Source organism: Nicotiana tomentosiformis, chromosome 1 (genome assembly GCF_000390325.3).
Source record: "Nicotiana tomentosiformis chromosome 1, ASM39032v3, whole genome shotgun sequence".
In the NCBI taxonomy this organism is placed as follows: Eukaryota; Viridiplantae; Streptophyta; class Magnoliopsida; order Solanales; family Solanaceae; genus Nicotiana; species Nicotiana tomentosiformis.
Window position 1 is genome coordinate 6,385,604 of NC_090812.1, and position 12,190 is coordinate 6,397,793.

Consider the following 12,190-nt stretch of genomic DNA (forward strand, 5'->3'; position numbering starts at 1 on the left):
CTAGGAGAAATTTGGATAACCTTACATACCATGTGTGAGGAGCCTGCTTCAGCCCATATAAGACCTTCTCGATTTTAAAAACATGCGTAGGATGCTCAGGACATTCGAAGCCAGGAGGTTGCTTGACGAAAACTTCTTCTTTTAGAAAGCCATTCAGAAATGCACTTTTGACATCTATTTGGAACAATTTGAATTCCATATGAGATGCAAATTCAATAAGGATTCTGATGGCCTCCATTCGAGCAACTGGGAAAAAAGTTTCATCATAATCAATCCCTTCTTCTTGATTGTACCCTTGAACTACCAGCCTTGCTTTGTTCCTTGTTGTGTTCCCAAACTCATCAAGTTTGTTTCTGAATACCCACCTAGTTCCTATAATAGTTCTATCAGCACGGCGAGGAACCAGGTGCCATACGTTGTTCCTCTCAAATTGATGGAGTTCATCTTGCATAGAAGTAATCTAGTCAGCATATTTTAATGTTTCCTTGATATTTTTGGGCTCAACTTGAGAGAGAAAGGTTGAGAAGGCAAGTGAGTTTCTCGACTTCGATCTAGTTTGAATCCCTGAGTTGAGAGGAGTAATCATATTTTGAAGAGGATGTGAGCTTTTGTGCTTCCAGTTAGGCACCCGAATCTCATTGTGAGAGGGTCCGGGTACTTCTGAATGTGACCCATGGTTGATGTGAGTCCCGCTTCTCAGTTCAACATATGGGGTTCCTTGCACAGCATCAGCAACTATGTTTTCAACTTCAGTTGTTGTGATCAAGGAACCAGGTTCCTCTACATCACCTGGAGATATCGCTGCATCATCATCATTTGATTTCTTGACGTAGCTCATCATGTTAGCCTTTCCATTTGCCATGTCAATGACTTCACCAAGGACTGTTGACTGCTCTCCGTCTTGATCAATCTTATCATGTGAATCTTTCCCACGTAGGTGATATGATTCATCAAAGATCACATGTATGCTTTGCTCAACATATTGAGTTCTTTTGTTGTAGACTTTGTATGCTTTGCTTTGTGATGAATAGCCCAGAAAGATTCCTTCATCACTTTTGGCATCAAATTTTCCAAGAGCTTCCTTACCATTGTTGAGAACAAAACATTTGCAACCAAATGTTCTCAAATGTGTTAGTTTGGGTTTCCTTCCGTTCAACAGTTCATATGGAGTCTTGTTCAGGAGGGACCTGATCATGCACTTGTTCACCAAATAGCATGCAGTGTTAACTGCTTCTGCCCAAAAGTTTTTAGCCATGCCACTGTCAATCAGCATTGTCCTCTCCATGTCTTCAAGAGTCCTATTTTTTCTTTCTACAACACCATTGTGTTGAGGTGTTCTTGGAGCTGAGAAATTATGACTTATGCCATTTTCAACATAGAATTTTTCAAATTTTGCATTATCAAATTTTGTGCCGTGATCAGATCTTATACACGCAACATTATGGCTCACCTTCACTTGGATCTTCTTCACAAAAGCAATAAACACCGGAAAAGTTTCATCCTTGGTTTTGAGGAACAAGGTCCAGGTGAGTCTAGAGTAGTCATCCACTATAACAAAAATATACTTCTTTCCTCCTCTACTCGGCACCCTCATAGGTCCACATAGATCCATATGGATAAGATCAAGTGGCCTTGAGGTGCTAACTTTATTTTTGGGCTTGAAAGAAGTCCTGACTTGTTTTCCTCTTGAGCATGCATCACACACCTTGTGATTTTTGAAACTTGACATCGGCAGACCACGAACCAGGTCCTTCCTGACCAATTTGTTCAGCAAAGTAAAGCTTGCATGACCTAATCTTCTGTGCCATAGTTCAGCATCATCATCAACAACACTTAGACACGTGAGATCCCCATTTTGCAGGGACTCAAAATCAGCAACATAAATGTTCTTGTATCTTCTTGCCATTAGGACCACTTCACCAGTCACAAGATTTGTGACTGTGCAGACTTTTGACACAAATTCAACTTTGTTTTCTTTGTCGCATATTTGGGAAATACTCAGTAGACTATATTTCAATCTATTCACGTAGTACACATTTTCAATTGAGTGAGTGAGTGATTTTTCAATTCTTCCTACTCCGAGAATGTATCCCTTTTTGCCATTGCCAAAGGACACACTCCCTCCTTACAGGACTTTGAGTGAAAGGAAATCATCGAGGCTTCCAGTCATGTGCTTAGAATAGCCACTATCCATGTACCATTTTTGGCTGCTTCCTTTCACTGCTCCCTGCACAAGAAAATCAAAGATTAGACTTAGGAACCCAAACAAATTTGGGTTCCTTGTAGTGAGGAAAGGGTCGAATTAAACTTCTTTTTGTCCAGGCAGGCAATATACATTTTTTAACGGAGGGACCAGGTTCCTTAGCAGTAATTACTTTTTCAACAAACACTTTATTTTTCTGTTGGGACTGAATTCTAGCCTTACAATTTTCTTTAAAGTGATCAGTGTTTCCACAGTGAGTGCAAAGCCAGTTATTATGGGCAGTAACATACTTGCTATGTGGATTGTATGGAGTCTTTTCCCTTTGGAACCCGACTCCCTGCATGTTCTTACCATTGCTTGTATACATGGCAGCAATTGTATCAGAGGACCAGGTCCACTTTAGAGATTTTTCGAGTTCATTTTTAGCTCTGCCTAGATCTTTTTGAAGCTGTCTATTTCATTCAAGTTCAGCACACAAACTAGATTTCACAGATTATAGTTTATTTGCAAGCTTAATGTGTGCCTCACTTGCAACTTCCTTCCCCTTTTGGACAGTCCCAGAACTGTTTTCCCTTTTTAATTCCTCTATTGTTTCTTTTAGGTCCATGATGACTATTAATAAGTCATCTCTCTCATTCTCTATGTTTTCAACCTTTTTCATTAGAACACTTTTTTCTTTCACTAGATTCTCGATGGTTTCTTTTAGGTCGGCCCCTACAACTACCAAATTATCTCTTTCATTTTCTACCTCTCCTAACTCTATAGTTAAGGAATTTTTATCGTTTATAAGATTATGATAAGCATAAATTAAAACATTTCCCAAGGATATGAGCTTTTTATGAGAGTAAGACTTCAGATTTCTCTGAACGTCTAGAAAGTTTAGCTCATCGTCATTATTATCTTCATCATTGTCAGATTTTTCCATGAGGGAAAAATGGAATCATAATTAGCTCCTTCACTTTCTACTACCATCATGGAGGTGTCACCTTGTGCATCATCTTCTCCAGATTCGCTAGAAGAGTCTCCCCAAGCAGCAAGAGTTTGTTTCACAGCATTATCAACAACTTCTTTTCTTTTAAATCTTTTGTCAGGAATCGGGTTCCTCTTGGATGCTTTGTCTATGTTGTGCTTGTACTGGTCTTGCTTGAGTAGAGGGCAATCATTGATGAAATGTCCTGGCTTCCTGCACTTATGACATAAGTCATATCCTCTTGGCTTTCTGGAGCTGCCATTCTTTGGAATACCTCCATTTCTGCGGACCATCTTCTGAAATCTCTTTGTCAAGTAAGCCATATCAGCATCCTCACCACTTAATTCATTGTTGTCTGTCTTGAGGACCATGTTCTTCTCCCTTTTGGGCTCTCTTCTCTCATGATCCTTTTTCTTCTTCATTTCATAAGTTTTCAAATTACCAATGAGTTCATCAATGGTTAGTTTTTGTAGATCCTTTGCCTCTGTGATAGCATTTACTTTGCTTTCCTAGGAACTAGGTAATACGCTGAGTATTTTCCTGAAAAATTTGTTCCTTGGAATGATTTCTCCTAGGGAATGGAGCTCATTGATGATAGAGGTGAAGCGAGTGTGCATGTCCTAAATGGACTCATCGTCCTTCGTCCTGAAGATTTCATACTCAGTGGTTAGCATATCATTCTTCGACTGCTTGACTTGAGTTGTCCCTTCGTGTTCTATTTGGAGAGCTTCCCAGATCTCCTTGGCATATTGACACGCCGAAATCCTGTTGTATTCATCTGGCCCAATGCCACAGACGAGGATTTTCTTTGCTCAAAAGTTCTTTTCTATAGCCTTGCGGTCAACATCGCTATATTCCTTCCTAGGCTTGGGAATTGTCACTGCTGGTTCTCCAATGGTTTTCATCAGAACGAAGGGACCATTGCAGATAACATCCCAGAGCTCTGAATCTTCAGCCGTGATAAAATTATGCATCTTTGTCTTCCACCATCCATAGTCTTGGCCATTAAATCTTGGTGGTCTGTAGGTAGATTCACCTTCTTCAAAGTTTGGTGGAGTAGCCATGAGGATTCTTTCTAGGTGTTAGCCTGATAGAAAGAACCTACTCTGATACTAATTGATAGAAACTAAGGGTCTACCAAACTTATATAGAGAATCAGGTTCTCTATTAGTTCCCACAGAACACACAATTGTAAGTAAATGACACAATAGATTTTTACGTGAAAAACTCCCAACTCACGGGATAAAAAATCACGACTTATCCTTGTACGATTTCAACTTCACTACTGAGCAAACTTTCAGATTACAAACTATTATAACCTAGGAATTAACTTGTAATAACTCTATTACAAGCCCCTTTGTAATGACTCTATTACAAAGCTTACAACTCGACTAACTCTAGGCAAGACACAAACTCGTGGTTTATGATTTTACAAAGGTTTCCTACGCAATGCTTCTACTTAAGCTAAGTAAGAATTACAAGTAAATCAATATAACAAATATGATAGACAACTAAGGATATATGATGACTCAATGAAGGAAACCGATCCTTTGTTATGTTGCTCTTTGTTCTTGACGCCTTTGATATCACTTGCAGGTTGGCAATGCACTTGAGAGAAAGCTTGATCGATTCTAAGTGTGCAAGTGTATTGTTTTTTGCTTTGCTTCATGTAATATTACATAAGTGACATCACTTGGATGATGCAAGCATTTTTAGTACAAAGGCATTCCCTATAAAGTGACTGCTCCACTGTTTGCACTATTGCGTGTATGCAGAGGAACAGTTGCAATCACTTTATAGCAGTGGGGAGTTGACTGATACTGTCAGCGATGGAACTGATGTCGATCTGTTCTCTCTGTTGTTTCTTGGACTCTGAAAGTTAGAGCATGTCCCAGACTTGAGACTTGTTGATCTTTGAGGACTCAGAGGATGTGGAATAGGTTCCTCATCTGGTTCTGTTAGTTCGAATATCTGCGAGCTATGACAATTGAGAAGGGATGAAAACCCTAGAAAACATATATATATATATATATATATATATATATATATATATATATATATATATATATATGAGAGAGAGAGAGAGAGAGAGAGAGAGAAAAGGGCCGGTGGAACCGAGGCCCTTGATTTTTATTATTCATTCTGTCAATTGTTTATTACAAATGAACTATTTATATTTACAGTAGAAAATACAGATTGGGCCGGGTCAACAGTATTAGACTAGCAACTCTATATGGCCAGCCATTTTCCCTTATTGATACTTAAGTTAACACCCTCTTAAGATGGAGGGTGAACACACACCAAGCTTGCCAAGAATATTATGATGAAGTTGTCCATACAAAGCCTTTGTCATGATGTCAGCCAACTGATTGGCACTGGAAACAAATTGCAAAGAAATTAGTCCAAAATTCAAGAATTCACGAACATAATGGCAGTCAATTTCAATATGCTTAGTACGTTCATGGAAAATTGGGTTTTTGGCAATATGAAGAGCAGCCTGACTGTCACAATAAATTGGAACAGGACTGGTAATAGGAAGGACAAGATCCCAATAAGTCTAATCAACCAAGACATCTCAGTAGCAACCTTCCTTAGTGCCATGTACTCAGCTTTAGCTAAGGATAAAGAAATGGTGGGTTGATTCTTACTTTTCCATGAAATAGGACTGCCACCAAGAGTCACATAAAACACAGTAACACACTTGTGAGAGATGGCACAAGAGGCCCAATCAGAATAGCCAGTAAGAGAAAAATTTGAAGAATTGGAGAGAAGAACACCCTGAGAAGGATCATTCATGAGATATCTGAGAATATGTAGGCTAGCCAGTATGTGAGGGACTTGCGGCTACTAAAGGAATTGACTCAGGTGCTGGACAGAGAAAGAGATATCAGGCCTAGTATGCTGCAAAAAATTGAGCTTCCCAATAAGTCGTCTGTAGAGACTGGGATCAGGAAGAGAATCTCTCATGTCCAAAGTGAGCTTAACATAAGGATCTAGTGGAGTCACAACTGGAGAGAAATGCTGGCAGTTAAACTCGGTGAGGAGATCAGTTGTGTACTTATGCTCGCTCATGAGATAACCTTGAGGATGAACAGTGATTTCCAACCTCAAGAAGTAATGTACTGACCCCAAATCCTTAATCTTAAATTGATCATCCAAAAATGATTTCAAGGAGTTCATTTCAGTGAGGTCATCTCCACCAAAAGAATGTCATCAACATAAACAACCAGAACTACTTGAGAACTAGAAGAAGACTTGGTGAAGAGAGAGTAATCATTCAGACTTGAAATGTAGCCTCTAGAGAGCAAGGCTTCAGACAGTTTTGAAAACCACTGTCTGGAGGCTTGCCGAAGGCCATATAATGACTTCTTGAGTTTGCAAACCAATGGAATGGAAGAAAAAGATGAAGGAGTAATATCAAGACCTGGAGGTATTTTCATGTAAACCTCCTCATGAAGATCACTATGGAGGAAAGCATTGTTAACATCCAACTGGAACACAGTCCATCCTCTCTTGATGTCAAGGGTCAGCAGGCATTTGATGGTGGTGAGCATGATAATAGTGGAAAATGTCTCAGTAAAATCAATGCCTTCCCTCTGAGTATCACCTCTAATAACTAACCTGACCTTGTATCTTTCAACAGACCAATCTGCCCTTTGTTTGATCTTATAAACCCACTTACAAGGAATAACCTTTTTTATGAGGAGGAAGAGGAACAATGTACTAAGTGTGATTTGCTTCAAGAGAATTAAATTCCTTTAGTATAGCCTCCTGCCAGACAGGATGAGAAGCAGCATGCTGGTAGAATTGAGGCTTATGCATGTGTGCTTCACTAGACAGAACCTTGGAGGGGGTAGAAGTAGAAGGATTGGAGTTGGCAGAAGAACATATATAGTCTTTGAGATAAGTAGGTTGTGTAACAATCCTGATGGATTTTCTTAAAAGAAGGGAAACAGGTATAAGAGTAGAAGAACAAGTAGGGGAAGGAGGAGGGTAGGTGGGGTAGAGGTTGAAAGGGGTATTGTAGTAGAAGGAGGAATGGCAGGAGACGTAGCATGATAAAAAGGGATGAGAGGTTGGGAGGATGGAACTTCCACAAATGGTAAAGGTAAATAAGTGGAAAGAGAAGGTGAGGAAGGAAGAAGAAGAGTAAGGAAAAATGTGTTCATATAATAATACATCCCTAGAATAGGACATAGAGGAATTGGACATATTCAACAACTTATAACCCTTCTTACCATAAGGGTAGCCTAGGAAGACACAAGAAATAGCTCTAGATTGAAACTTATCCCTTCCAACCTTAGGAGAAGTGGAAAAACACATACAACCAAAAGACTTCAAGTGGTCATAAGAGGGTGCATATCCATGCAGCTTCTCATAAGGAGATACTTTGAGCAAAATAGGTGAAGGCATCTTATTTATAAGGTAAGTGACAGTCAAAACACAGTCACCCCAAAGTTTCAGTGGTAAGTTAGATTAAAACAAAAGGGCTCTTGAGACCTCTAGTAAATGTTTGTGTTTTCTCTCCACAACACTATTTTGTTGTGGAGTATGCGGAATGGTGGTTTGGTGTAATATACCTTGAGAAGCAAAGAAAGTGGTTGCTTCAGCACTACTGTCGAGTTCAAAAGCATTGTCTGACCTGAAAGTGTGTACTAAAGAATTAAAATGTACTTTGACCATAGAAGTGAAAGCTTTTAAGATAGATAAGGCATTGCTTTTAGAATAAACAAGATGAGTCCAAGTGACTATAGTGTAATAATCAACTAAAGTGAGGAAATATCTGAATCCATTGTAAGTTTTAGTATTATATGGGTCCCAAATGTCAATGTAAACTAGCTGAAAAGGTGCAGTGGAATGAGTTGTGCTATCATGAAAAGGCCGCCTTTGTTGTCTAGCCATAGGACATATTGGACATATAAAGTTTGTTAGGTTTTAGTTTTAGTGATAAAAAAATAATATAATTGCTTTTAGTATAGGGACTCAAGGAAATCAACCAAGATCGAAGTGCACAAAGAGAAACAATAAAAGCTAAAGGAAGAAATCAGTCAAAGATTGATTGAAGTATTCAAAAGGAAAAGAAGCATTGACGATACAGCGAGATAATCAATCTGAGACTGATTGAAGAGTTAAAAAGGAAAAGAAGCATTGAAGATCCGGCAAGATAATCAATCAGTAGCTATTACTGGAAGGACCCAGAATTAAGGAGCAAATCTGGCGCTATCAAGACTAACAAATGGAAAGTTGTCAAAGTCCACACATAAAGGAAGAGTAACGGGAAATTAACCTTATTCTTAGAAAGAATCAATTTCTTTCCAAGGATCAAATCTCTTGGGTTGGAAAATCTCTTCAGTAACGGTCTCCTACAAGGTATTTATATGCAACCTTAAGTCTTAGAGAGATATACTTTGATCAAACCAATTACCCTCTCTTTGTTGTACTTCAAACAAACATTGTATCTCTACTAGATCTGTTGTGTAACAAGTTAGAGAAGAAAGAAAGGAAAATACCGGTGAGGCATTGTATCAAGAAAAGACGAGTGACATAGAAACTGAGCTGTTGGTGTAAACTACACCATTCACTTTGTACTCAAGAAACTCATTCACTGAAAGAGAACTCCCTTGCAACCCAAGGGGACTGGACTAGGATTCACATTGAATCTGAACCAGTATAAAAATTTTGGCGTCTTTAATTCCTGCACTTTACTTCTGTATTTTAATTCTGCACTTCTTATTATATCGCTATTAAATCTAGTCTACTAATTGAAAAACCAGTCAACTTATAATAATTAATTTTAAAATAAGCAATTCACCCCTCTCTTGTACTTTCAATTGGTATCAGAGCAAGACTCACATTTTTCTTTTGCTTAACAGCTTCTGAGAAAAGATCATGTCTAATCAAGTTATTGTGGGAGCACTCTTCTAAGAAGGAACATCGCAAGTAAGGCCACCATATTTCAATGGACAACATTTCTCTCGCTGGAAAATGCGTATGGAAATATACACAAAGTCTTATGATATCAAGGTCTAGCGAATTATCAAAAAGGGGAACTATCCTTTGCCGGCTACTACTCAACCACCTGCTAACCCTGAAGATATAGATGAATATACTGATGAACAAATGGTAGATGTGCAAGTTAATGCTAAAGCAAGGAATCTTCTTTATAATTCTATAAGTAGTGAGGAATATGAGAAAATATCCAGTTGCGATACAGCCAAAGAGATATGAGATAAGCTTGAAGTTACTTATAAAGGAACCAGTAAAGTGAAAGAAACCCATATCAACATGTTGGTTCATGACTACGAATTCTTCCGGATGAAAGAAGGAGAATCCATTGAAGAGATGTTTGCCACATTTAGCAAAATCATTAGTGATCTAAAAGCTTTTGGCAAACCATACTCAAGTGGTGATCAAGTTAGGAAACTTTTGAGAAGTCTACCCACTACTTGGCAGACAAAAGTAGTTACCCTTGAATCACAGGATTTGAACAAATTATCATACGATGAACTTCGAGGAGAACTTATAGCCTTCGAGAAAACTCATATCAAGAAAGCAAACCAAGAAGAAAAGAAGAAAACAGTTGCTTTCAAGGCTACAACTGAAAGAGAAGACAATGATATTGATGACGACCCTGAATCTCTTCAAGAAGAAATTGCCATGGTATCAAGGAACATGGATGGTTTAATGAGGAGATACAAGAATACAAGAAGAGGCAGGATACCACCCTGGCGAACTAGGCAATATAATGAACAAGACAAAAATGATGGCAAATGTTATGAGTGTGGAAGATTTGGGCATGTTCAAGCTGAGTGTCCTGATCTTAAAAGAAAGGTTTCCAGAGGTTTTAACAAGAACAAATAATTTGGAAGTTAGAGTGATGAAGACAGTTCAGAACAAGAGATAGCAAATCTATATTTCATGACAATTCTAGAAAATGACATGAACAAACTCTCAGGGTGCTGGACAGATGAGGACACTTCAGATGACAAATGCAAAGATGACAATGAGAACTGTTTCATGGAGCGAGGTGAAACAAGCGAGGTAAGATCTTATAACTATGAAAGATGTAATGAATTGCAGGATATTGTTGACCTTACTTTGAAAGAGTCAAAAAATGATGAATGAACTAAAGAGACTCAACAAAGAAGTAAAAGACTGGAAACTCAAGCTTGAAGTATGCTAAATTGAAAAATAAGTACTTCAAGATGAGTTTCAGGAATTGCAAATGCAACTCAATGGCATGTGCAAATACACCACTCATAGTTCTGTCAAGTCGAACCAGGCGACTTACAAGTCAACTGGAGAAGGACCAGCCAGAACATAGTCCACTAGTACTAACACAAATGAAAGATCCAAAAATGGATCAGGACTTACGTGTCACTACTGTAACAAAAGTGGACATAAATATTCTTTTTGTCGATTTCGTAAATCAAATGTCTCAGGATGGATTTGGAAACCCAAAACCAATCCTGAGTCCAATCATACTAACCAACAAGGACCCAAGCAAGCTTGTATACCTAAAAGGAAGTGATAATTATGTTTTGCAGGAACACCACAGAAGAAGTAGCAAAGGAAAATGGTACTTAGATAGTGCGTGTCCCAGTCACATGATAGGTGACAAAAACATGTTTAAAGAAGTTACAAAAATAGACGGAGGAAGTGTCAAATTTGGTGATGACTCAAAAGGAAAAATAGTCGGTATCGAAACAGTTCCTTTTAATAAAAACTGTGATATCACCGAGGTTTATCTTGTTGATGGACTTAACTACAGTCTTCTGAGTATAAGTCAGCTATGCGACTCAGGGTATGAAGTAAAGTTCAAGAAAACAGGTTGTGCTATTGAAGATGAGACAGGTAAAATAATCCTCCCAAGTAAAAGGTATGGAAATGTCTATATTCTTGATGGTTTTGAAAATATAGATGGTCATATTTGTTTAACATCCATATCTGATGATCCATGGTTATGGCATAAGAAACTTGGTCATGCAAGCATGCATCTGATAGAGAAACTTTCCAAGCATGATTTAGTTATTGGTTTACCTAAACTCAATTTCTCTAGAAATCATGTATGTGATGCATGTCAGATTGGTAAACAAACTAGAAATTCTTTCAAAAACAACGATATTGTATCTACTTCAAAGCCCTTGCAATTGCTTCATATGGACTTATTTGAACCCACTAGAACTGCTAGCATAGGAGGAAAATTATATGCCTTTGTTATTGTTGATGATTACTCACGCTTTGCTTGGGTGATTTTTCTATCTCACAAAGATGAAGCTTTGAAAAATTTGAGATATTCTGTAAAAAGGTCGAAATAGAAAAGGGGTATCTTATTACAACAATTCAAAGTGATCATGGAGGAGAATTTGAAAGCAGAGCATTTGAAGATTTCTGCAATGATCAAGGATACACCCACAATTTCTCTGCTCCAAGGTCACCCCAACAGAATGGAGTTTTCGAGCAAAAAAATAGGACTTTACAAGATATGGCAAGAACAATGATACTAGAATATTCGTTGCCAAATTACTTCTGGGAGAAGGAGTAGGTACAACATGTCATATTCTTAATCGATGCCTTATAAGACCCATACTAAAGAAGACACCTTAAGAATTGTGGAAAGGTAAACGACCCAATATAAGTTACTTTCATCCATTTGGAAGCAAGTGCTTCATTCACAATAATGGTAAGGACAATCTTGGAAAATTCGATCCAAGAAGTGACGAAGGTATTTTTCTGGGTTATTCATTAAATAGTAGATCCTTTAGAGTCTATAATAAATGCACACTGTGTGTAGAAGAATCAGTACATGTTATCTTTGATGAAAATAACACTTTGGCCGAGAAAGGAATTATTGCAGGTGATGAAGATCAAATTCAAAAAATTCAGGAGACAAGCAAATCTCAAGAGTCGACTAATAAACCTGATGGTGTAATGGAGTCAACTAATGAGATTAGCAACAGTCAATCAGAATCTCCGAAGGAGTCAACTACTCATACAAGTACAATTCGTCCAAATGA

The 12,190-nt window shown here is 38.1% G+C and overlaps 1 protein-coding gene across 1 annotated transcript; it reads left to right on the forward strand.

The window, feature by feature from the left end:
• Nucleotides 1-9,458: 9,458 nt before the first annotated feature.
• Nucleotides 9,459-11,491, forward strand: LOC138896981 (uncharacterized). Its single transcript, XM_070182914.1, has 3 exons — nucleotides 9,459-10,004; nucleotides 10,129-10,214; nucleotides 10,390-11,491. The coding sequence occupies exons 1-3, from the start codon at nucleotides 9,459-9,461 to the stop codon at nucleotides 11,489-11,491; spliced, it is 1,734 nt and encodes a 577-aa protein (XP_070039015.1).
• The last annotated feature ends 699 nt before the right edge of the window (nucleotides 11,492-12,190 follow it).

Excerpts from the sequence above, each read along its gene's own strand:
- LOC138896981 (XM_070182914.1), top strand. The coding sequence starts at position 9,459 with ATGTTGGTTCATGACTACGAATTCTTCCGGATGAAAGAAGGAGAATCC. Across the intron at positions 10,005-10,128 it reads GTCCTGATCTTAAAAGAAAG|GGTGCTGGACAGATGAGGAC; the intron begins GTTTCCAGAGGT and ends ACAAACTCTCAG. Across the intron at positions 10,215-10,389 it reads AGCGAGGTGAAACAAGCGAG|GAATTGCAAATGCAACTCAA; the intron begins GTAAGATCTTAT and ends GATGAGTTTCAG.